This window comes from Danio rerio, chromosome 21 (genome assembly GCF_052040795.2).
Source record: "Danio rerio strain M-AB ecotype USA chromosome 21, GRCz13ab, whole genome shotgun sequence".
NCBI lineage: Eukaryota > Metazoa > Chordata > Actinopteri > Cypriniformes > Danionidae > Danio > Danio rerio.
The window spans coordinates 34,816,589-34,844,438 of record NC_141041.1 but is presented as its reverse complement, the minus strand read 5'-3'; the positions used below and the strand labels follow the sequence as shown (position 1 = coordinate 34,844,438).

The 27,850-nt window shown below is 36.4% G+C and overlaps 1 protein-coding gene and 1 non-coding gene across 4 annotated transcripts in view; one reads left to right on the top strand and one right to left on the bottom strand.

The window, feature by feature from the left end:
• The window catches only part of st6gal1 (ST6 beta-galactosamide alpha-2,6-sialyltranferase 1), a 35,626-nt gene extending 11,012 nt beyond the window's left edge, over nt 1-24,614 (bottom strand). The window contains exons 1-3 of one of the 3 annotated variants that reach the window (XM_087299591.1): nt 24,534-24,614; nt 14,942-15,148; nt 7,376-7,732 (exon numbers count right to left, since the gene is read on the bottom strand). In XM_087299591.1, the coding sequence (XP_087155717.1) occupies nt 7,376-7,732; nt 14,942-15,133 (549 nt within the window). In that variant the 5' untranslated portion in view covers nt 15,134-15,148; nt 24,534-24,614. 3 annotated transcript variants of the gene reach the window in all.
• On the top strand, nt 24,316-24,388 carry trnav-uac (transfer RNA valine (anticodon UAC)). The gene has a single exon. It is a non-coding gene; the product is annotated as a tRNA-Val (tRNA).
• Nucleotides 24,615-27,850: the final 3,236 nt, after the last annotated feature.

The window sequence follows — 27,850 nt, the reverse complement described above, 5'->3', positions numbered from 1 at the left end:
TATAAGCAAAATAAGTTAAATTAAACTTTTGTTGTTTTTTTGACCACACACCCAGCGACCCACTGAAAATGTTTCTACGACCCACTTTTGAGAAACACTGATCAAATTAAGGTTTTATTTAACTTTATTTTTAGCATCTGCCATATGAATGAGTTCTACTTCTTTGTGCAATGATTTTGCTGAAGTATATTTAAAAAAAATTAACAGAGAGGTCATAATTTTAAATTGTGATAAATTTATCAAAAACAAAATAATTATTATAATTTTTACTTTTAATTTTATTATGCAGCTCTAATTTGTTTTTAGCCAATTATCAGATGGCAAAACCTAGCACAACAAAAGGGTAGATTTTGGTAAATATAGTTGCAATAGGAAATTTTCTAATTTATTTAATAATATTTAAAAATTTCTAGAAAACGTTCCTTCATATTAACTAACATAGTATTTATTTTTTTTTTTACATTTTATAATGAATTAAGTACAATAAAAACAAAATCTCATTTTCGAACAGAATTACACTAGTTTTTGTCCTTGATTTGCTTGTCGATGTCTTCTGCTTAGTCATCTATCCGTTGAGGAACAGAATTTGTATTTTATGAAATCAAATTCATTTACAAAATTAAATAGAATTTATTAATTTCAGTTAGCTTTTTTTTGTAACTCAAAAACCTTTAAAAAAAGGTTACATCGAATTATAAATTACAATCTCTGTGTTAAGGCATTTGCCCCCAACCCTTTGCCATCATACTCGCTCTCCTCTCAAATGCTGACCCAAATCAAAAGTTATAGTGGGCCAAATTTGGCCCATGGGCCCTACTTTGCGCATCTCTGGTAACAAAGCAAAAAAAAAAAAAAAAAGTGTTTTGTGTATATTGCACTGGAGGATATCAAGCATCCAAAATGATTCACAATTGTAATACATTGTGCATATACGAGATGGTATATTTAACATTTGAAAACTCGTGAAGAGCTTCTAAAAGGTGAATGAAGTCAAAACAGTGTCATGGATTCTTCCATCACACACAAATCTGCTGCCGTTTTCACCTACTGTACTGACTGGTAATGAGCGAAATGTGCATCATGTTGTTTGGTCCATGTTGTGCTCATACTTCAGAGTTTGTTTGGAAGGAAACAGAGACCCCTATTTAAAGCACTGTAAATCCATTATTTGGTGCAAACTAAGGTTTAAGAGGCAGCTTTTACACTTATTTAAACGAACCAAATTAACAGAGATAGTTAATTTTCATTGAACTAAAAACAACAATAAACACACCCTGAGATGGGCTTACATGCTTTCTGTTGGTTTGCACAGACAACAGTGTGAAGAAAGCTAATATAAAAGGCTGCAAATCTAAAGCTTCAAAAGTATCAAATTTTATTACTTAAAGGCAATCATGTAGACTATCTGATGGCCTTTTAGTAATAATAAAATTTTATCTATTGTGATGGCCATTTAGTATTAAATTAGGGCTGTACGATTCTGGCTAAAAATTATTTATTCATTTATTTATTTATTTATTTGCCTAAATTCAAGATTTTCTCACGATTCTATAGATGTAAATAAAAGGTTAATACAAGTAGGCTATTATTATAGTTATTCTTAAACATATGGTAAAAAAACAACAATTATATTAGGCTTATGTGTAGGTCTACTGTTGGTTAAAATGGCAAATTTTGTATAGACTTGGAATGGTGGACTTGAACAGACCCTGGTTGTTAATGCACAATAAAGTGATGATATCGAAATATTAATATTCATAATTCTGAAGTTGAATTATTGTGTTTGAGATGTATGTTTGCAATCTGTCATTGACAACATTGTTAGATTATTTTTTTCACTGGTAAAATAAGATTATAATATAAAAATATAAGATTTCCTCTTGCACTACACTCAACAATATATAAGCTAGAGTAGTTATACTGACACTGTTAAATATTTATTTTCATGTACAGCACTTTGTGTTCGCAATGAAAGAAAAACCATATCAAATGCTTGTCATAATCATAACTCTAAAATGCGTTATGACCATTTAAATGATGTGACCGCTTTCAGTTTCACTTTTACTGCCAAGTGCGCTCATGTCATGGCCACCATCACTGTGAGAAAAAATAAAATCATACTTCCTGTGTGGCTCACAAACGACCACTCTGTGCAGCAAGCTGAACATTATTTGCAACTTTATTTTGTTATTTACAGCCTATGCACGTTCCATTCACTAAACTAGACATCATCAGCTGGCGTACGCGTCGTCTCTGGTAAACGCACAGCTCACGGTCAGCTAACATTTGATTTCGCAGCCACGAATATCAATCATTACATTGAGAAATTAAATTTTGGGTAAAATATAAATTAGGGCTGTGCAATTAATCGAAAATCCGATTTCGATTTTAGCTTCTCACGATTATGAAAAACCATTAATCGAGATAAATGATTATTTACTTAGCAGCACGAAAGACCGCATGCTTATATGTGTGTGTGTGTGTGTGTGTGTGTGTGTGTGTGTGCAGCGCGCACACACAGAAGCATGCAGTCAGTATTCCATCTCATTCGCACACTGAGACGAGCAGGGCACAGTCAGTGCACACATCTAGAGTCATCTTAACGTGAGCGCTTTAATGGTCAAATAGGTGTCAAAACGCGGTGTTTAGTGATTATTCATAATAACCCTCATTTGTGTAATAAACATACGAGTTGAGAATCAAAAGACGTGAAAGAGAAACCATTAAAGTGAAAGCATGCGATGTTCCTGCTGCCGCCTGTTTTTGTGATTATTAATCAAACAACAAAACGAGAAAATCCCTCAGTGCTTTTGACAGAAGGACATTTGAAGCTAATGAGTTTTTCTTACGGTGAAGATGCTTAAAGCACAGTTTGTTTCATATTTTTATTGTATTGTATTTATTTCTCTTTCCTTTGCAGGGTGGAAAACATCTGTTTAAATGCAGTTAAAGTCAGAATTATTAGCCCTCCTGAATATTTGCAGCCTTTTTCCTCTCTAATTTCTGTTTTATGGAAAGAAAATTTTTTTCAACTTATTTCTGAACACAATAGTTTTAATAACTCATTTCTAATAACTGATTTCTTTCATCTTTACTATGATGACAGCACATAATATTAGACTCTTTTCAAAATACAAGCATTCAGATTCAAAGTGTGATTCAAAGACTTAATTAGGGTAATTAGGCAAGTCATTGTATAACAGTAGATTCTTCTGCAGACAATTAAATATATTTATTGCTTAAGGGGGCTAATAATATTGACCTTAAAATGGGTTTCAAAATATTTAAAACTACTTTTATTCTAGCCGAAATAAAAAAAAGCCTTTCTCCAGAAGAAAAAATATAGGAAATACTGTTAAAATTCCTTGCTCTGTTAAACATGATTTGGAAAATATTCATTTAAAAAAAATTCTCAGGAGCGCTAATAATTTTGATTTTAACTGATAATCGTTTTGAATAATCGTGAGTACAATTATGACCAAAATAATCGTGATTATGATTTTTCCCAAAATCGAGTAGCCCTAATATAAATACAGTATGTGACTCTTTCAAAACCATTTGGAGGTGTCCACGTTGCTGAGCAATGTATATAGACCATATCAATGTGGTGATGTCATTGGCCCATTAATATTTCCTACTTATCAAATTATTTCATAGCTGTAACAAGAGGCAATTCAATCATAACTTAATGTTAAAACAGCGATCATGACATTATTTATCAATATGTGACTCTTTTTGGATTCTTGGAAGCTTTAGAAATCAAAATGTAAAACAGAAAATACGTTGGGACTGTAAGGTCCACCCAGTTGGCCCAATGCCGGTGTCCACTGGTGGATGAAGGTTCACTGCATGTTCGGTCTTTCCAGTGCACAATGTTGATCTATATTAAACTTAACTCATATCTGACTCCAATTTTAATATGAGGTGGTTTAGAATATTAATATATTTATCCTCATTTTATCTGACTCCAATTATAAAACATTAAGAAGATTATATCAATATGTAATTTAGATAAATGTTTGAACCTTTTGTCTTCACTAGTAACTATTACATCCGTTCATTCGGGTGCTCATGTCGCTCAGAGAAATCGCCTCGGCCGAAGGCGTCCCTCACGGTCACACTCCGGTCAGTCTTGAATATTAAAGGGCCATGAAACCCCCTCGTTTCAGCAGGGTGTTTTCACACCTCCACTTTGGAAAAAGTCAGAAAAGTGGGCGTGTCCAGCTCTGTTTAGGGGGGAGTGTCGGAGAAACTAAAGTGGGATGGTGTGGGAGTGTCTATTTGTGCACGCGCGAGTTTCAGAGTCAAAATACACACCCACAGCGGACAATGTGACTGTGTTTACATGGACATCTGTAGTCGAATTATTTGCCAAATTATTAAAAGTTGGACTTTAACTGCAGTTTGGCTCTTTCATTCAGGGAATTCATTCATGCCTCTCGCGACAAACGAAATATTTGATTCAAGGAACTGCTGCAAGCGTGTATTTTTCATGCAATGTTTGATACCGCACGGCGAATGAGAGAGTAAAAAACTCCGCATTTCCCGGAAACTTAGATGCACACGGCAGGTAGCGTCAGAAAGCCGCGTGTGTTATTCCGGTCACAAAATGCGGTGCTTACATTTCTGCACTCAGTGCAATAGTAACTTAATTCGATACGAACAAACTGAATAAACAAAGAGCACTGGTCGCTCACTTACCAAATCTGTAGAGACAGGACAATCACCAGCAACTAGAGCCGCGTCTATATGGAGAGAATACTACAAGCGAATTCAGATTTCAGCGTTTGCAGATGAGAACAGCTCTCAGGTAAACAATTTTTACCTGAGTTACGTAAGTTATTGTTGTCGAGCATCGCGTACACTGTAATCCACACATGATCCAGATAAGCTCTCACAGAGAGAAAATGAAAACGAAACTTAACGGCAGCAAACTATAAACGCAACACTTCACGCTTGTTTTGCCAACACAACGTGGCGTCTTTGTGGCGTAAACACGGTGACACTAATGAATATTAATGAAGTTCCACAATAGAGCGCGCTGATTGGTTTGAACCAAGCCTTACTCATGCATTAATGTATCACACTGTAAGACGTAATAAGACTCACTCTGGCACAGACGCCCAGTCTGCACGCTGGAATACACGCTATTATGTCATGACCGTGACGCAGCTTCAAAAATTCGTTTCAAACAGGAAGTACAAATTTGCTTGAAATAACGCAAAAACAACCAATTTACACTTTTTAGTGAAATATAGGTGTCCTAATAGTGTTTTTAGCAGTGTGGGACACATATACGACTGTCAACAGCTCAAAAAATGTGTTTTGGTGTTTCGTGACCCTTTAAACAGAGGTAAATTGACTAATACTTTAGATGGCCGCTACCAGCGCGCTCGTTCTAAAATACTTTAGTTAGTCCCGCTTAGATGTACACCTTTGAGTTAAGACAATCATCATTTCTAATTAGAGGTTAGGGCATTAATATAAATGTACCCGACTACTGGACTCTATAGTAACTTTGGTTTTCACCAAGCCCATGGTTTCCCATATGAACTTAATTTAGAATAATATTACCTTCAAACAAAGGTCGGGTACCCAATCTAGGTTAGTCGTGCAACACCTTGTTGACCTAGACGGAAGTTATCGCCCTTTCCACCTAAGTACACGTGAATCAATATCAAGAGTCAGCCGGATCGCTAAAACACAATTAGTGTGCCAATGCTCCATCTCAATTGGATTTTAGTCCGTCTACTGACCTGACGCAAGACGTGCGGAAACAAGGATACAGCGTAATCTACTTGAATTAATAATTACAGAGTGAGCAAAATATGGTCAAACATTACAATTTATTAGTCAGGTAAATGTATTATGCCAATTCAATCAGTCAATTCATAAATGATCAATACAAAACATCAAATTATCAAAGATAAATCCAAGATGAAAAGATGCATACCTGACCTTTTACATAACGTGTAAATTTTACATAACGTGGAGCCTAGGCTCCATGTTATGGGCTGATCTGGGTAGGCAGAATCGCGCCGAGACTTTCTCATACCCTACCTTAAATAATCCAAGAATTCCCTCAAGAAAGGGGGTGTGAATAACAAAGGCATTCACACTTAGTGTAAAAGTCACACCCCTCACAGTGGTTCAAAAGATGCCTGAAGTTATATATTTATTGTTCTGATTATGTCTATTTCTGAGAGAATGAGACCATTGTACCAATCGCACTGAGACATTTCAATTGATATCAAACATGATAGTTAAAGTCAGTTTGGTTAATCTAGAACATTAAATGACCATATGCGTGAGTTGGGGGGATGAAGCTGAGTTTCAGCATACTCAGATGCAAATGCAGCAGGAACTGGTTTTTCCCGCATTCCCCCTTGCTGGGTTGTGAAGTTACCAGTCTCTGTTTTCAGCTAATGTTTTGAATTGTCAAAGATATCAGAATATTTGCAATATTTCAACTCTTACAGGACCATTGTTTTTGTTTACACCCCTCAAAATGGTATTTAAAACAATGTAAAGACATGTGCAACTGCTTTTATGCTTTTCTCCCGACCTTAAAAATATAATTGGCTGAATCGTAGAGATGTTGGATTAAGATTGTGTAGTAGGAGGTCGAATCAAGATCACAATGTTTTTTCGATTAATCGTGCAGTCCTATAATAAACTGCGATCCTTTTGGAGCTTTGGCGTTGTTGCCTTAATATTAGCTTCTTTTTTTCCGATGTTTTAAAATCATAATGCTGATTATAATCAAACAATCACAATCCATTTATTTATTATTTTTTTCATGAAATTTGAGTACAAATTTCTTATACCTCCCTAATGCAAGGCTATCACTGCGATTTCAGCCACAACTTGCTAATTTCGAAAATCATATGCAAACATTTAACTTAAATATTGACTACATTCAATTACTTTGCATAATCATAAAGCGTTAAATAACTAAATTGTAAAATTCTGACAAGAGTTCACTTCTAGGAAGGTTAATTTTTTTTAGGATGTGGCACTGATTAATTTAAACCAACACAATCTATTTTTATTTTTTCAATTTCTTGCTCAAAGCAAACCACAACACTTTTATAGCATCCAATAATAAAAAAGCCACGGTCACCGGTGGGATTAAACCGGTTAATCTGCAGATGACATGTGGCATGAACCGTGGCCTGTGATTCTTTTGAATTTTGCAACTCTAGTCTGAGGCAGTGTTTTGTATTTTTATATGCAGTAGAGCTTCATCCTTGAAGGATTATGTAAAATGGATTAACTGTAGAGACTTCATGCCTTGCTGATCAGCAGTTGCAGTCCTGGCAGTTAGTAACTGTGTTTTTATACAGTAGAGGCTTTAATATCAGTTTGCGCTCACCTGATAGTTCTGCACAACTTTCCTCAGCCTTTTTCCCAGCATGCTGCTCGACATCTCTTCATTCCAGACCTCTCCGAGTGCTCCATTAGGCTTAAAAACATCAGCATCCCGAATTGCGGTCCCCATATCTCCTCTCCGTCTGCCTCCAAAAATAGTCAGTGGTTGTGCCAGAAGCCAGTAAAAGAGCCCACGCTCTCTCTTTTTGCCCCCGAGACTGTGGTCTTTAGAAGTGCTCTCCATTGAGAAGTTAGATGATGAGAGGATGGGAATAGGCTTTTGAGGATCTCCAGGAATGACACCTGGGAGCTTTTGAGGGTCAGTATACATGGGCTTTGACCCTCCTGTTCCCCGCAATACCTTCAAGAGATTAATGTCACATTTAGCAAGATTTTATTTTTGACTTGGAAAGTGTTGCAGAGATGATATAATTTTGTAGGTTAACCCAGAAGTTAGCGTCACTTTGATTTTAAAGGGCACCTATGGTGAAAAATCTACTTTTCAAGCTGTTTGGATAGACATGTGTAAGTATAGTGTATAGACCGTCATATTGGGGTGATTTAAACACACACAGTCCTTTTTTTTTTCAATTTAACAACATAAAAACGGTGGAACAATTGGAGCGGTTTTCAAACCGACTTCAACTTTACGTAGGAGAGTGGTCCCTCCGCCCACCAATATTGATTGACCGCCTTACGTCACGATCATATCCTCAGTTTCTTGTTGCACGTCCGCCATTTTCAGCATGTGAGTCAAAGCGATATCACTAAAGGAACACCCATGCTCTATTTTTTGATGAAAAGCTCATTGGGACTAAAGACCAATATTCTCCAGATTATCGCTGTAATCGGAATTATTGCTTGTACCTTTTGCGTGGCACGGCGTCGTGCATTTCGGAGTTCTTGGCATGGGTTTCATTCTAGCTTAGCTTCTCTCTCTCTGTCTGTCAGCCTGTCTGTTGCAAACACAGAGCGTGGGAGCTCTTGGCTCCGCCCCCTTGATACGTTGGGCGGGAAGCCGAAACTGTGAAGCAACACTCCCCTAAAACGGCAAACTGTATAAACGCCCCCAACATGACACTTAACACATTATAATAAAAACATCTGAATTGTGTGTTGAACTGAACCTAAACTGGCACACTCAGAAGAACCATAATATTAAAATAAATCATAAAAAAGGGGTAAACTATGTGCCTTTTAATGACAGAATTCTGTGAGGATTTTACCATTGGCTTTTAGATTGTTGCTGAATATAAGCTGTTATCAATTAGGTTCATGACTCTTACACGTTCTAATCATTAAGGTAACTTTTGCAAAGTAACTCAACATAATATAGTAGAGCTGTGTACCTAGACTGGTCTTACGGTTTGGTTCGGTTACGATTATCATGCCATCGATTCTGTTCAATTTGAGATCTCGGTGCATCGTCGATGCTTTCCATACACGGTTTTATATTTTCTTCACAGCACAGCAATTTTTGTATTAAAATGTATAAATATATATTTATATACTATTTATAATACAATTTTGTAATACAAACAGATATATAAACTTTGCTTATGAACAACACAAGCATTTATAGCAAATAAACAAATATCACGCTCGCTGTCTGATCCTTGTCTAGAAAGTCCTTTCTTACACCCCTTTGATTGGTCACGCACTCAACTGAAAGGGCTGCGATTGGCTCTACGGGCTGGCGCTCTTCACAGATGATAAAGTAAAGCCTGGTTTACACACAGATGAACGGCAGCAGCGTTCACAGCTGATCCATGATAGATGCGGTGGAGAAAACTGTGACACCCGCTCGCATATGAGATAAATGATGTCAGTATGTAATAACCGGTTATGATTATTACTGAACCGATACCGAATCGTCCGCATCTGCATTGCAGTGCACCGAAGAAACATTTAATTTTAACACCTATATTATAGTGTGTAGACTGTATGTGCATGAAGTAGAGGTCTTCAGTCTTCAGGTGTCTACTTTTATTAAAAACCCAAGCCTTTACCCGAGTGGGCTCACATCCAAAACATCAACGTGTGCCTTGGACACATGTCAGGATTGGTATTAGTGCACTTGTGTCTTTGGTCAGCGAATAATATATCAATAAATAAATTAGAGGAAGTGAATGTTTCCTTTTCTTATTATGGGGCTGCAGGCTGTGCACACATAAAAGTAATTTATATTCTGGTCCTAATGGGTGTGAAAATAAATGCTGTTGTCGGTCTTGGGTTGATTTTTTTTTTTATTAATGCATGTCAGGTTCGGGTTAGAATTGATTCAGGTGGATTTTAGTTGGGTACGAATTTTGTACAGACCTCTAGCACAGACAAAGGACCTTATAATACACGCGACACAATAAGGCGCAAAATGTGTTTTAAATAGCCAATCCATTTGCTCATGGGTGTGCTGGTTTAAAAAGGAGATGTGTTAAGTCACATTGTTGGCGTGCTGCTATTTTGAGGAACTAAAATGGACTGCAACACTGACAAACTGAAAGCTGGACTAAAGTCCAGTGCAGAGCACTTTAGTTATGCGCCTATGCAGGTCTAAAATGCTAGACAAGAAAAAAAATGCTAGGAAGTTAGAAATGAATTTAGTAATAGTTTTGAAACAAATTTTTGTGCTTAACAATTGAAAATAAGTATGTAGGCTAATTAAAGTTTTCAGTGCAGTGGACAACACCGTTTCCTTACCCCATGAAAGTAAAAGTGTAAAGAAAAGAGTAAAAGTAAAGAGACCGAATGTAGAAGGCTCATTTTTTATCCATGTGCTGCAGATGGTCTGTTTACCTGTTTTCTCACTAGTTAAACATTCATTTTTATCCACTTACAAAGTCCGCTATGTAAATAGCAAAATGCGCCATGACGTGACACAGCATACTCTTAAAGTTGCAGTAGGTGATTTGCTAAAATGCTATCCGCTTAGCATATTATCTTTGGACGGCGGGGAGGGACTATGATTCAAAGCCACGCCTCCTGAAATTGCAAACGCGTGCACTGCGTCACAATAGCAGACAACCCACTAGTTCATAGGGCTGCACGATTCTGGCTAAAATGTAAATCACGATTTTTTTTGCTTAAAATATAAAATCACGATTCTTTCTCACGATTCTTTAGATGTAAAATGAAGGTTAATATGAGTAGGCTATTATTATTGTTAATTCTCAAACAAAAAGTCTTAAAATGTAAACAATAAGTTGTCATTTATTAAGAATATGTCAATAACTAAATTAAAAAAAAAAATTCAGATAGAACCTTATAATTCTAAAGTGATGATATGGTAAAACAACACTAATAATATTAGGTCTATGTGTAGCTCTACTCTTGCTTAAAATGCTAAATTTTGTACAGTCATTATGGTGGACTTGAACAGACTTTCAATATGTCCTGTTTGTTAATTCACAGTAAAATGATGACATCAGAATATAACTATTCATAACTATAAAGTTGAATTATTATGTTTAAGACATGTGCTTGTCATTTGTCATTGTCAGCATTATTATACCATTTGTTTTCACAGACATTTTTGCATTATATTCAACATTAAATAAGCTAGAGTAGGTATATTGATGATGTAAAACATTTATTTTCATGCACAATACTGTGTTAGCTATGAAAGAAAAAAAAACATTTCAAATGATTGTCGTAATCATAATTGTAAAATGCGTTATGATCATTTAAATAATGTGCGCACATCAAATCATGATCGTGATCCTTTTTCGATTAATCGTGCAGCCCTACAAGTTCATGTCATTCGCCAGTTAGTTACTGTTTGGCGGTGGCGTGCAGGAATTATATTCATTACATACTATTTCAGAGTGAATATTTAGAGTAGCATAGTAAACAGTATAGATGCTGTCATTGTTAAAAATGAACAAATATGAATATAAAAACAACTTCAGCTCAATAAGGCAAGTTAGGCGGAACATCGCTATTTACTGATGTTTTGTTGTTAAACTAAATAAAAATCTACATTATCAATGCTGTCAAAGACCTTATGAAACTGAAAATAGTCACATCAATCTTTCACCCAGAGATTTCAAGGGCTGAACAACACTTCAGTGCATATAACCCATTCATAACACAACACAATCCAACATAAACTTAGCCTGACTAAAATAGTTTGAAAACAGAACATTACCTGTCTAACAGTAATACTTCAGCCATGGTGTCGTCTTTTCTCCAGCGTGCAAAAGTAACTCAAATATGGATTTAGGATTTTCAAAAGTTTCAATTCAGCATTTGATTTCACCGTGTCTGTGATTGTCTCGTGAACACGCGGCGCTCATGCAGGCAGCGCAAATGGCGGATCTGCGTGAACAGATGCTCAGAAGTCCAAATCTACATTTGATGACAGACAGTTTGAGCTACTTATCGGAATTATGGGAGATAGGCTTGCCATAGTAGACTGTGTTGACGGTGATAACGGTTTCAAGACGCAACACCGGTGACATCACTTTTTCACCGTGACACCGTCCCCACATTTTTTTTTTTTTTTTAAGTATTCGGTTTTTTTTTATTTAAATATTTTTTTGAATTAAATGGGAAACATAATTCTAAATAATTTACTTAAGACGAGAGCATGCACTATAATTATCATCTGAACATAGCTACAATGCGTCATATTTCATTTATCACATCAAGAGAACGAGAGGAGTCGAATTTACAGAAAGAGAATGGAGGACGGATAAGTGTCAAAACGCAATGCAAAAGGGCCTGTATATTTTTGGTTCAAACCAAATGCAAAAAGAGAACTTGAAGACGTTAATGAGGCAATCTGCAAACTTTGCCTGACAAAGGTGGCAGCAGTTGGAGGAAACACAACTAATTTATACACTCATTTTCAACACTTGATGTTCAACTATGTGTGGGTCGCGGGTAGATAAGATCAATAACCATAAATACGCAACGCATACTCTCATTTTAAAAATCACGCTACCATCATCTCACAGTTTAATAATAAATTATCTTTTTTTAATTTATTAAAACAAGAGTGATTTAGCAATGCCGCGCCATTAATAAGCCAACTGCAGAGAAACAAAGCAACTATTGCGGCAACAGTCGTGAGCACTTTTTCCGAAGTTCAGCTGTTCTTTTTTGTAATTGATTATTATGCGTTTATTGTAAAAAAAAATCAATAAAGAATAGGCCGACAAGAGTGTGGGCTAACCTGTGTGTGTGCGCGCGTCTTTGATCACTGAGGCTGCTCTCTTCAAAAACCGAAAGTTGCTTCGTCTGTCTGGCAATATTTCAGCTTTTAATAAATGAAAAGTTAATTTAGATGAGTCAATATTAAAAATTGCAATAAAGTAACTGTGACGTGCGAACACACATCGAATCTGAGGTCTGATCTCATCTCTCTCTCGCTGTCATCCAGACACAGACGCCTACGAGTCAAGTCGCAAAACTGAGGCTGGTACCAGCTAACAAGTAGAATAGCTGAAGCTTTTGCGAAATCTGTCAGAATACAGCACTGAAATAAACAGGCATAAATGTCTTTGAGCCAGAAAGTCTATCTAGGATATCTGTCAAAACGCAATTGGAGCCGTGGAGGAGTTGTGTAGCCTTTAAATTATATTATTTCTAATAAAATGAAAACCAAAATAAAACTATTCATTGCATTTTTCGTTTGATAAAAATATACGTAAACAAAAAAAAAAAAAATCAAAGGGTGGCTAGTTTGTTGTAATGTGTTTTAATATTAGTAAAAATATGCTGCCTTAAGTTTAACGGTTAGCCTATACGTCGTCAATAGGCAAACCATTTAAAAAATATTATTTTACTGTGTACTGGGTCATAATCTATATTTTTACAATAAAAACTAAACGTAGCATGTCTCGCTGTCATTTAAAACATGTAATTCATAACACACCAGAACTGTGGACCAGTGTGTTAACTTAGGGCAGTGTTGGTCCAATTTACTGCTCACGAACTCCAATTCGAGGGAGATTATGTTACTCGATAGACAACATTAACTTGAGAGATTTTAAAAATAAAAGGCATTTTTTAAAAAGGAACAACGCGCAAATCTGCAACAAATAAAACTAAAAATAAAACGTCTTGCCAGTGCTGTGTGTATTCCGCCACTGACAGTGCACGTGCTTATGCAGCGCCTGTAACTGCCGCTTTTAAGAGAAATCAAAGCTGGTATCACCAAAAAGCAAGATCATATAGTTATAAATATTCCATAACAATACTTTCTAAATATTTATACATTTACATGTTTTTTATTGAGATTGTGTGATCTGTATATGATGTCTGAACTTTACAGTGATGTTCAGTGATGTTTAGCTCTGATAAGGTAGTTTTATTCAGCCTGAAGTCTTTACATTTTTTTAAATAATGTTACATTTCTTAACATTTTCATTATTATTTTTTATTTATAGTTTATATATAAAATGAGTGCCAACTTGTTTAGTTGTGATCATTATGCAAGGATCATATTTCACATTCGGTTTATTCTTCAATAGCCTATAGATTCGTTAATAATGTATTTTATAAACGCATTGTTCATAAGGACTAAGCTGTTAATATATAATATAGGCGTTTATGGTTGTTATTTGTATGGCTTCAACTTCCACAGTTTTTTCAGCCTGTACCATTGTTGTGTTTTATTCGTTATGTTAATAAAAAGTTATGTTTTGTGTAATAACAGTGATTTTTTTATTTATTTTTTTGTAGTTTTCGTTCATTCAAACAATTGACGCCGAATTGGCAACTCCCGCAAAACTGAAAGTGAAAGTATATGCACGCATTTATAAGCTATTTAAAAGCAGAAAAAAAAGAGGAAAAGAAGAAACGCCCACTCCCACGGTGATACCGGTATTACCGGTGTTGTCACATGTCGATTAACCGGTGGGGAAATTTCCTCATCGTCACAACCCTAATGAGAGATGTCGGCCCAACAATATTTAATTAGATGAACATTTTTTAGTTTTATGCCTTACCCAGAATATAAAAATACATATAAATACATTTAGATAATTTACTTTAATCATTACTATTGGACTGAGATGAGACTTTCAACCAGCACAACAAAAATGTTTCGGAAGACAGTCACCTACTGCACCTTTAAAGGGAATGAATGAGAGATGAGTCTTTGATTGGTTAAAGGCACATTATGCTCAAAAAACACCTATAGCTTAATTAGAGAATAAGCACAACCCTAACAGGGCGCAGAGTGTATTTTTCAGTCCTTAAAATAGTACAAGTGGATTTGGACATGCATTTAATGCTTTTGTGCCATATGCTTTAGACTTTGCGCCTAGTTTGTTAAAATAGACCTCTTAATATTTCTTTACAAAGTGACATAAACACCTTCTGACACACATAATACAGTGTTTATTTTTGAGAGCAGTGGCTTTGACAATGTTGTCATCTGAAAACCCTTTTTCCATTTTGAAAATGCAAAAGGAAAAAAGCTTTTCTCTTTCAGTCAATTAATCAAAAACTAAATCAAACACACTGACTTTGGGATACAGGGACTGCATGAACAAAACAAAAACATCAGTTTTGCAAATCCAATAAAGTATGTTAAAGTATTCGAGAATGAGTCAGTTTGACGTACCTTAACAATTGTGTGTGCTCTTGGTTGAGCTCGAGTTCTGGCCTTGACTCCGAAAATGGCATCTGTGACAGGAATGCTGTTTTCAGCACAAAGAGTGTACAGGAGAGCCATAGTCAAACAGAAGAGTGCCATGCATAGGGCCCCTCGACGAGCCCGACGCCTCAATCGCCAAAGTAGGCTAACACGATCCATAGCAGCCCCTGGGATCTAGATAATGAAACAGACAATATTAGCAAATTAAGGAGTAGAGAGACAAAAATGTGTTGGTAGCTTCATAGAAACATTTGCATGGGTTTAGTTAGTATTAAAAATAGAGCAAATACTTTAAAACAGTCGCATAATATATTTGAAGTCATTGTAACCTGAGTGGTAGGAACAGGAAAGATCAACCTTTCCCCCATCAATTAAATAGCATTGATCAGATTACAGCAGATTCAACAAATAAATAGGCTTTTATTGATTTAATTTTATGTGATGATTAACTGCTTTCAGTTAATTATTATTTTTTTAATATGTAACATGCTGTTATTAGTTGCTTTAGTTGACCTACATTTCTGCTAGCATAGTTTAGTGATACAGTTCAGCTATATGGAGGACAAGCTACCGAGGCCTTAAAGAGAGCTGGGAAATTAGTTTAATCAACTGTAATATTTTCATTGGGGTTGGCCTATGAATGGCCATTTAAAATTCTACAATTACAAAAACTAAGAGTAAATGAATAATGAAGGGATCACAACAATTATTTCTTTCATGACTAGCATCTTAAAGATTTAGTGTATTAATGAATATGTACTGTATACGTTTATGTATTTGGTCTGAGCGGCATAGATTTGCTACAGTGCTGCCACTACTGCCATTAATAAACATAAAGCATGCATAAAACCCTCAATAAAGCAGGAGAACAAACATGCAGACAAACCAATCCAATAAACCTTGATTCTGTGTATAAACAGTTGCATGAGAAAATACGAATGTATATCCACATAAATTGACAGAGGACAAGCTAAAACATGCCTTTCAAAACTTGCAGATCCATGGCATTTTTTGACACGGTTTGCTATACAATTGTGTACCTGGGCTAACTTGCAAACTGACTTAACACCACCAGGGGGCTTCCTGGAGTCTAGGTGAGGGCTACTCATGCAGGGCAATCACTTAGAGGCCAATCATTTGCAAACTTTCAAACTCTTTCAAACTTTCAGCTCACTGAAGGCCATTAGGCTAGCACTTAGTGGGCCCATTAAAGTGTGGGACCAGCACAGTTTGTTTGCAAGTTAACGTACCAGACCATGTGTGCTTTAGCTACTTTACTTTTAATTATATGCATTTTTAAATGGTCCCCAGTAAGCATTTTTGTTTTTAAAAGATGTCTAATAGACATCTAAACATAGTCGTCTTGGCTAAAACAAGGCGAAATTTGGGCTTTCAGTGCAAATCTAATAGATGTCTAAGAATAGGCCAAAACTAGTCATCAAATAAACAGAAATTAATGATTTCACATATAAAGTATGTCTATAGTTTTGGCCTATTCTTAGATGACTATTAGATTTTCACTGACAGCCCAAGTTTAGCCTTGTTTTAGCCAAGCGGTCTATGTTTAGATGTCCATTAGTTGTCTATTAAACACAAAATTGTTTGCTAGGGTGTGATGAAGGCATGACATGGCCATGAGGTTTTAAACTAGAACAATTTGCTGCCAATACAGTATTGCTCTTACTGTCCCATGTGACTGAATCTATACTGTTGTTGACCTTTTTAGATGCGAGTGATTATCTGCCATGCTTTGCCTCTGTTTACAGTGTCCCATGTAAAATATCTGTGGTCTTCTGACATGTCAGTGATAACTTTGCACACAAACACATTTTGAACATAGCAGTTATCTTCTAAGATAAAGCATGCTGATTAAATCATGCTGAGTTAATTTTTAATGTCCCCTGAATATCAATATTATCAATACAATCTTAACTGATTAATACCAATACGTTAGTCTTAGTCTTAAGGTTAGCTAGTGTTCTCCAACAATTGTTCAAAATTCACATTTGAATATAAGCATTTAAAACCTACAGTTTCTTATTTCCACTAATATGAAACAGTGATAGATTATGATCTTGCCTCATATTTCAACGTCTCATGAGATGTTCTGACTAAGCAAATGCTGTCTCTCCCCCACACAACGTGACTAAAATTGGTCACTTATTCACATGTAAACAATAACAATTGTAGCAAGCAAATTTTTGACAAAACGCTACTGGCCATTTTAAAAAGTGATGGGGAAACTTGATATATCCTGCTCTGGTTTCATGTCTTTGTTATCTTATCACATCGAATAAAGCTGTACACTCTAAGGCAATGCAGAGGACCTTTATTCAAAAATTGTAAATAAATTCTGCTGTAAAGCAGCTCTAAAAGACTACAGTGTCATTGTTCAGATCAAACCAGTTTAGTTTTAGTTCAATTCAAAACAGTTCACTGTGAATTTTGTCAAATTTTGAGGCAAGTTTAGCGAAACTAAATTTAGCACCTTAAAAACTAAAAATAGTGGATAGAGTACACAAATAGTTGTGTAAAAGCACATACAGTATAGCCTAATAAAATCTTGATGATTTATCCATCTAGTAAAACTTTGAACCCGTGTGGCTTGGTGGCTTAGTGATTAATTGGCTAACAGCAATAAGGTTGCTGGTTTAAGTCCAGGCTAGGCTAGTTGGCATTTCTGTGTGGAGTTTGTAAGTTTCCTCTGGGTGCTCCGGTTTCCCCCACAGTACAAGACATGCAGTATAGAAGAATTGGATTAACTAAATTGGCCGCAGTGTATGAGTTTGTTTGTGTGACTGTGAGTGTGTAAGGGTGTTTCCCACTACTGGGTTGCAGCTGGAAGGGCATCCGCTGTGTAAAACATACACTGGGTAAGTTGGCGGTTCAATCTGTTGTGGAGACACCTGATAAATAAGAGACTAAGTCAAATGAATGAATGAAAATTTTTAACCTGTTTTCAGTAAATGAGCTGAAGTACGATACACACCTACTTTATTTTTATGTACTCAATTAATAAGTGTGCACTTATATATAGATACTTATTTTTATATATACTTATAATAGCACAAATATTTATTGAATCTAATTCATAAATGCACCTTACAACAGCTTTGGCAACAGAGATATTCTGAATCAGAACAACAGCTGCATTCAGAACAATCCATTTGTCATAATAATTGTGAGTTGCAGTGCGAGTCGCACATTACTTAATTTTCAAATTTGAAATAAATATATTTTCATTTTAAACGTTTTTACATAACAAATGTTTTAAATTTTTTTAATGTTTTAACTTTAGACATCAAGTAATGCTCTTCAACAACTGTTGGATTACATACATTCATTGTCTACACTCAACAAAATTTTAAATACAATGTTTTGATTTTGCTCCCGTTTTCATGAGCTGAACTCAAAAGATCTAAAACTTTGTTTACACAAAATCCTTCTCTCTCAAATATTATGCACACATTTGCCTAAATCTATGTCACTTTTCCTTTGCTGGGATAATCCATCCATCTCACAGGTGTTGGATATCAAAATACTGATTAGACTGCATAATTACTGCAGAGGTGTACCTAAGGCTAACCGCAATAAGATGCCACTCTGAAATGGGCAGTTTTGTCACACAGCACAATGCCACAAGATTTTATGGAGCATGCAATTGGCATGCTGACTGCAGGAATCTCCACCAAAGCTGTTGTCTGTGGATTGAATGTTCATTTCTCTACCATAAGCTGTCTCCAATGGTTTTGCTGAAAGATTGCCAGTATATCTAACCTGCCTCACAAATCGCAGACAATGTGTAACCACACCAGCCCAGGAACTCCACATCCAGCATCTTCAACATTATGTAAAACCAGCCCCAGACAACTGCTGCAACAATTGGTTTGCATTACCAAATAATTTCTGCACAAACTGTCAGAATGCTCGTCATCCTGCAGTTTGTCATTGTCCCCCAGTAAGTTAAAACTGCACGTTTTCAATTATTTGCACGCAAAAACACAAGCTCGTGTGTCAAGTTTTGCAGTTCGCTGCGTTACAAAGTTCAAGCTTGGTGAACTGTGACCTACGAAATTGCATCATGTGACTGTGTGAGACCAACCGATGATCAAAACAGGACCTTTCTGGACAGAAATGTAAAATATGGCTTGCTTTTCAAATTGTCTAATCTTTTTTAGTCTTGCCCCTTTTTACAGCAACGTACAACAGAATTTTATACGCTAAACCCAACTCTAGTGTGACCGCAGCATCTTGCTGTCTAATTAGCACCTTGATAAGCCACACCTCTGAGGTGGATTGATTGTCTCGGCATAGAAGAACTCACTTACAGGCTTAAGCCCTGCTCATACTAAGATTTCAGCCATGATTTTTGTCATCTGTGACAAATTTGGGAAAATCTAAAAGGTTCCTGAAATCCTAGTCTAAAATCTGTGATCTTTGATCGTTGCTTTGATATGTTCACAGAAAGTCGCCTAGTGACCGTTTTTTCTGACTGCGATCAGATTTTTCCTTCGATGAAGTTCTGGCAGTGTCAGAAGATTTCAGACACTTTCCTGCAGTGTGACAACAGCTGCAATGAGTGTCAATTCAAGAGCCAATAGGAGCGACAAATTTGATGACGCAATCCATGCGACAATTCAAATGATCGCGGGGAAATGTCAAAACAGTTTTTTTCTTCCTGCTTTTATTGTTGAGACACACTGTGTGCAAAATTGCTGCTACAGATTATGTTTGCTGTGAGGAATCATTTCAGTGAAAGTGTCACGGGTGGATGACATCAAACTCCAGGGGTGTTCTTTTCAATGTTTGACGCGTCTTCATTGTCGTTCAGTCTGACATTATGACAGCTGAGATCTTATAGTGTGACATGAGAGTCATGTTAGTGCAGTCTAACATGCTACAATCGTTTAGGATTATTAAAAAAAAATCTCACAGTGTGAGATCCTTGGAAGTTCAGACTTGCCTAGCTCAGACTCAAAGGAACAAACTCCCGAGGACGTGTAGCATACTTGCAGATTCGCTGTACATTAACAATAAAATGAATTAATTACAGGACACACTTTCCCAGAGGTGGGTTGCAGCTGGATGGGCATCCGCTGCGTAAAAACATGCTGGATGAGTTGGCGGTTTATCCAGGTAGTGCTGTCGCCACACAGCAAGAAGGTCGCTGGGTTGTTGGTTCGAGCCTCGTGTCAGTTGGCATCTCTGTGTGGAGTTTGAATGTTCTCCCTGTGTTCGCGTCGGTTTTCTTCCAGGTGCTCTGGTTTCCCCCACAGTCCAAAGACATGCGGTACAGGTGAATTGGGTAGGCTAAATTATGTGTAAATGAGTGTGTGTGGATGGATGTTTCCCAGAAATGGGTAAGAAATGGAAGGGCATCCGCTGCATATAAACATGCTGGATAAGTTGGCGTTTTATTCCGCTGTGGGGACCCCAGATTAATAAAGGGAATAAGCCGAAAAGAAAATGAATAAATTAATTGCAACCACAAATCAGAGTTGAAACCGTATGTAAAGTGCAATAAAAAAAAGAAATCTTCTAAATTTACTTTGACTTGAATTTCATAGCAGACAGTACAACAAATATTAAATGTGTTCCTCATGATTTAAATTTTTTTAAACACATTCCAATTTTGGTTCTTGCAACACATTTCAAAAAAGTTGTAATAGTAAAGCATTTACAGCAGTTTCAGGTGAAATTTTACACACTTTCTCTGTTGGAGATAGGTCGGGACTGCAGACAAGCCAGTAAACTACCTGTATCCTCTTCCTCCGCAGTCAGGACTTTGTAATGTGTGCAGAATTTGGTTTTGTATTGTCTTGTTGAAATATGCATGGGTGTCCCTGGAAAAGAAGGCAGCATAGTGTGCTCCAAAATCTCACTGTATACTTTTCTGCATTATTGGTGATATCACATAAGTGCAATTTACATTTGCCAAGGGCACTGACACCACACTACACCATGACATACCCTGGCTTTTGGACTTGTTGCTGGTAACGGTCTGGATGATCCTTTTCTTCTTTGGTCCAGGGCACATGACACAACCTAAAAAAACACTGATTCATCTGACCACAGTACACATTTTCTACTGTGTGATGATCCATCCTAGATGCCTCCAAGCCCAGATAAGTCAGCGGTGCTTCTGGACACTGTTAACATAAGGCTTCCTTTTGGCACACTACAGTTTATCTGGTATTTTTGGATATAACTATGTATTTGTGGTACTTGACAAAGGTTTTCCAAAGTAGTCCTGAGCCTAATGTAGTGATCTCGCTTATAGGTGAATGATGATTCTTATAATTATAAATCACCTATTGACATCACCCGTTTCAAATAACATCATTATTAAACCAATTTACCAGATTACTGGACCTAAATTGCTCCAGTCCCAACTAGTATGAAATGCAAGAACCAAAATTGTGCTTAATGCTTATTGCTTTAAGCATTAGAATCGGTACTTAGTATCAGCCGATCACAATGACAAGGAATCAGAACTCTGTATCAGCTGCAAAAATCATGTTCGGAGCATCCCTAGCTTTGACCCACCTTGGCTGTCAGAGCAGCAATACTCCCCCTGGCTGTACAAGACTGATCTTGGCAAGTCAGTAAATACACCAGCAGGAAAAAGAAGTGTACTTAAGTAAAGGTCAGGTATAAAAGTATACTATATTTAGTAAGTACACTAACATCAATGTACTAGTAGTGTTCTTCCAGAAGCCCAATAAGATACACTGCAGTGTCAAAAGCTGCACTTTGTGGATAAAAAAAAAATATATATATATATATATTTTTAGCTTGTACAGTTAAAATAATTGTTCAGTTTTTTGCTGCTCTTATTGAAAGAAACAAATTAACACCATGACTCCTTGTGTCAGTGTTAGTCTGAACAGCTTTGCCGCACCCCCAATCCCCCGTCACCCCCTCCAAAAAAAAACTTTAAACCTAGGGGAAACACTGATGTGTTTATTTTGAAAAAAAAAATCATGAGGAACACATTAATTTATGTTTGTTGTATTGTCTGCAGTGAAATGTCAAAGTAAATGTAGAAATCACTACTTTCTGTTTTATTTGGGTTTTTCATACAGTCCCAAGCTTTTCTGATTTGCGGTCACTAGAGTAGCATTTTATAAAATCTAACAGGTTTTCTCCTCCACCATTAGCTTTCACTGGTCACCTCTTGATGCGTCTTTGACAAAAGGGACAGTGAATTTTATCTGTTACTGGCAAGACGTGAACTTTGAATTGGAACATTACTTTGGCGACAGTGGATGACATTTCACGAGGACACAAGAACGCAAGTACAGACAAGGACGCATATTGAGAAACAGCCTTAGACAAATGTGTGATCAATATTTGAGAAAAACTAGCCTTTTGTGCATAGAAAAGTTGTAGGTCTTTGAGCTCAGCTCAGGAAATATGAATGCAACACTCTTGCTCTCATATAATTATTTAGTGTAGTACTAATCATTTGCTGTAAAACAGTGTGAAAAGAGGGTTAAATAAAACTAGACATCAGATAGATGGAAATTACTAATATTAAAATTTTAGTAAATTTTGTCTAATCTATTAGATGACTTGTAGTTTTGGGCTATTCCTAGACATCTATTAGATTTTAACTGACAGTCCAGAGTTTAAGCCAAGGCATCTGTTTTTAGACATCTATAAGACACAAAATTGTTTGATGGGAGGTGTCCTCACTTGTGCACCTAAATATTGTGAACATTAAAATTTTACATTTGTTCACTTAGCAGACGTGTTTACCCAAAGTACAAACTTTGCACACTTCAAATCAACAGAAAAACAACATCCAAACGCAGCAATGAGTTTCACCTAGTTTAACATTGTGCACTTCTTTTGTTAGAAACACAAATGACAGATAAAGAACTGATAGTGTTAAATATGGAGTGCTATTGTTAAAGGAATCAAAATGTGAAAGTGTGAAAACAATAAACCTGTGAATTTAATAATAACAAAAAGGACACCTATGTGCACAGTGCAGTCTGTTGATTTGGGGTTTTGATTTGAGGTATATCAAAGTAAAAATAGATGGTAAAAAAAGTCAGAAGTCATGTTTGAGTCTACATGTCTGGTAGAAAGAGTGCAGTTATTTTATTAGCTTCAAATGGAAAGGTATCTGTGAGCTTGCATACTAATCATTTATAGAAGCAGATAAACAGATACGTCATATATTTTGTGTAATGAGTGAGCATTGGATATCACCCTTTCTTTATACAGTGATGTAAGCTGTGACATTGCATATTACATGTACTGTAGTTTTGTGCCATCTTCAAGTGAATAAATACATTAAAACAACTAAAATAGTGCTAAAATGTTGCTATAAAGAAGCCATTGCCTCGCTATCTTTATCAAATTTACATAGAAAAATAGATCATAGGCCTGATTAATGCACCTGCAATATGTTTTGCATGACGCGAAGTTAATGTAAAAACCGGAATTCATATACGTGTTGGTAAATTAGATGTTTAGGTTTTTTTTTTTATTAATGCACCATGCACAAAACTATTAAACAACACAGGTGGCCTGATATTGTATATCAAAAATACAAATTGACTGATATTGACGATAAGCAGTGCGAAATGATGCTGCGTGGATGAGACAAATAGAACATGCATGCCTGCCTACCTTGTATGCCATCTTCATCTGATGTTTTTTCGTGTCAGTTTATTTAGTCTTCTCCGCTGCCTGCTCTTGGCATTTTGTTTTATTCTCAGACTTTTGTTGCATACAGATCAGCCACGTTATATAATCCCTCTTGGTATAATAACCTAAAGCACGACCGTTTTTCCTCTTTTTACCGTTCGAAGAGATGCTCTACAATTTGACATCTATATAGCGAGCAGATGCATGTTGATAAACCGCCATGTTTTATATACTGCACGATTATGTAGTGCGCGGATGCTTCGGTATGTTGTCTCAAGCGAAAGAGAGGCGTCTGTGCGCGCGACCGCGACTGTCAATGCAGCGTACACTGCAGCCTCATTTTTCTCCTAACGCTAATTATATGTACACGCTTAGAATAGCAATCATACACCGAATGCGTGCATCGTGATGGGTGCTGAATGAGTCCGATTGATGCAGCAAATAAATATTTCAAGCTGTTTTTTAATATGAATTATCTTTTTCGGTCGTCGTGCAAAGCGGTCGGCCGCATGTCATAGGTGGGCTAAAATAACAAAAACAGACGGCCTATTAGCCAATGTGGCTCTATCTAATCGTGGTTTGTTTATATATTAATTTAGCTGGTGTTTGTGGGTAATGAGCAGGTTCAAATAGTATGGACCGTGTCTTTTTCTGTAACGCGGTGCCAGTATTGGTACACGGGTTCCATAGTGTAGCGGTTATCACGTCTGCTTTACACGCAGAAGGTCCTGGGTTCGAGCCCCAGTGGAACCAAGATTTTTTTTTCTAATGGAAAATTGATTCGTGGGGTTACTGAATGCGTTTACGTTGTTTTACAAATAAAACTGTGTGTTTGCGTGTTGCAACTACTGTTGTTTCACCCAAAATAGCATTACACATTTGCTGTTAATTTGCTCACCTTGAACGCTAAGTTGCCTGCAGTCGTCGTGCGCGTTTGTCTATAAAGCCAGTTCTGGAATCAGCTACAAATGTCCTGCACGTGTCTACAGCTTGATTGGCGTTTATGAAGCCATATGGTGCGTCTTAATTAGTAGTCAGTGCACTGATCAGAGCGGCAGAATTTTTTTTAGCACTGTCTCAATCCCATATTTTTTTCAGTGCACTTAAACGTTCGCGCCCTGAAAATGTACTTGAAAATCACATTAGAAGTTAGAAATGTGAATCACGTGACCCAAATCATCAACCATAATGACAAACGAGATATTTTTCTAAAAACAATCCAATTATGTATTTATATTTTAACATAAACGAACAAAGCTGAATAGGTTAGGAATTTTTTTTTGAATTATTAGACCCCCTGTTTATTTCAACACATTTCCAAACACAATAGTTTTAATAACTCATTTCTAATAACTGATTTCTTTTATCTTTGTCCTGATGACAGTAAATACTATTTGACTAAATATTTTTCTAAGACACTTATACAGCTTAAAGTGACATTTAAAGGCTTAACTATGTTACCTTGGCAGGTTAGGGTAATTAGGCAAGTTATTGTGTAATGATGGTTTGTTCTGTAGACTATCGAAAATATATATAGCTTAAAGGGGCTAATCATTTTGACCTTAGAATAGTTTAAAAAAATTAAAACTGCTTTTATTCTAGCTGAAATAAAACAAAAAAGACTTTCTTCAGAAGAAAAAATATTATCAGACATACTGTGAAAATTTCATTGCTCTATTTTGGGAAATATTTAGAAAATTAATTCAAAGGTGGGCTCATATTTCTGATTTCAACTGTATATGAAACAATCAAACTATTTAGCCTTCATGAACTTAGTTAAAATTAATACATGAAAATAACAAGTTCTACTGTTGTTCATAAACTCCAGTTTTGATGATATACAATCATGATGACGTAGCCGGCCTGGTGAAAGAGGTGTTTTTTTCCTTAAAAAGGGGACCTTTTTGCAGCTATATGCCTCATTTTCTATTTTAATTATGAGATTTAAATTCTGTTTTTCGGTGACATTTTAAGCACTATTTTTATCTGGATTTGCTTGTTGGATAATCATCATAACTACACTTTTTGATGTTCCAAAAATATTTCCTAAAAAAATTGAACAAAGAAATATGAAAAAATACTTTTTTATTTATTACATCATATATCCTTAGAAAAAATAGGAATCTGTCATTTGTAAATTCATGGAAACAACAATACCCAAAGTATTATTCAAATACATTTTAATATGGTCCACTTTTTAGGTCGCGCGGGGGGGCCCGTCTGCTACGCCACTGATTATGGTCCTAAATGGTTTTAAGTCTTAAATTTGACTTGAAACCTGTAGAAACCTTTGTATGTTTTCTTGCACAGCTAAATGTTGGACTCATTCAAAATAATTGTTAGCATTGGCCAAAACTGATTAGTTGAAGTCACACTGAAATTCAGCCAACAAAGGATTCTTAAAGTCCTTTTGATGAGTTATTGTCACTAGTTTTGAAATATGTACTATATGCTATTTATGAATAGTATATTCATTATTTTTATAATGGACAAAACGCAGAACCCTTTTGAATGTTTACTTTCATTTGGACAAGCTAACGCACACTTTTACAGCTTAGTAAAGAAACATCCCATTAAGCAGCAGCAGTCAAGTTAGGCCCTACAAAAGGAAAATAACTTGAAAACAAGTTACTAAAATAGGCTTAATAAATAAAATGACAGGTAGGCCTAGTAACCCAACGATTAATGATGTCAATTTTTCAAATGCCAACCAGGCAATATCACGGAAAAAAAACTCAGTTATGATAGCCTAAGATAAATATTTTTACCTTTAAAATGATGAAAAAGTTATATAGCCTATTGAGTTGCATGTTATCCAAAAAACTAACACATTTTCACAGTAATAGCTGTGAATTTTGTTATCTCCTGGTTGGAGGATAGTCCTTACCCCTGGTGGAGGAGTTTAAGTATCTTGGGAAGTTGTTCACGAGTGAGGGAAGGATGAAGCATGAGATTGACAGGTGGATTGGTGCAGCGGCAGCAGTAATGCGGTCGATGTACCGCTTCGTTGTGGTGAAGAAGGAGCTGAGCCAAAAGGCAAAGCTCTCAATTTACCGGTCAATCTACATTCCTACTCTCACCTATGGTTATGAGCTTTGGGTTATGACCGAAAGGACAAGATCTTGGATACAATCGGCCGAAATGAGTTTTCTTCGAAGGGTGAGGAGCTCTGACACCCGGGAGGAGCTTGGAGTAGAGCCGCTGCTCCTCCACATCGAGAGAAGTCAGCTGAAGTGGCTCGGGCATCTGTTTCGGATGCCTCCTGGACGCCTACCTAGGGAGGTGTTCCTGGCATGTCCCACCGGGAGGAGGCCTCGGGGAAGACCCAGGACACGCTGGAGTGACTATGTCTCTCGGCTGGCCTGGGAACGCCTCGGGATTCCCCCTGAGGAGCGGGAGGAAGTGTCTTGGGAGAAGGAAGTCAGGGGTTTTCTCCTAAGACTGCTGCTTCCGCGACCCGGCTCCGGCAAAGCTGCAGAAAATGAATAAATGAATGAATGAATAGACTGTAACAGTTAGCGTTTTCCTAACACTGATGTTGCTTGCGTAATGAAGCTTGGTGACTCAGTTATGCTGATTTCACTATATTTATTTACCTGTTATACAAATAGTCTGACCGTGGGTTAACTTGCATGTGTGGGCATAGTTTTACGTCTTTACCTAATACTTTAAACATAGGCCTATTATTTGAAATAAAACAGAAAGTAATAAGGAGAATAAAATATGATTTAAGCTCTTGTTTGGTGCTGAAGCCATGTCTGCGTTAATAAAATGTTTTGTTGCATAACCTTCAATAACAAAATCAATAATAGCGAAACGGTGCATATTATTACTATAAAAAGTATATCATTATTTAATTGCTTTAAGTCAGTAACTCAGGCAGTAATGCAAAGTAATAATAAATGTGAATAAATGGCCTAAAAAAATTAAAGAAACAAGAGGGACCAAAATCTTTCACCAGGTCTAGTGCCCCCCTATGGGATTAAAACGCCCCCTCAGTTATGACATCCTGGCGCGGGGCCTGGAGTGAGTGTTGTGTAGAAATTATATAAGAAACATGTATGGGCAAAAGATGCTTTACTTAAAACATAAGAAAATCTAAACAAAATAAAGTTTTATTTTAATTCGCAGGTTGATGTTTCAGTAAGACCTTTTAGGGCTATATAAACTTTCAGGCTAGAGGAAAATGTGTTTAATAAAACACGTACGTGATTT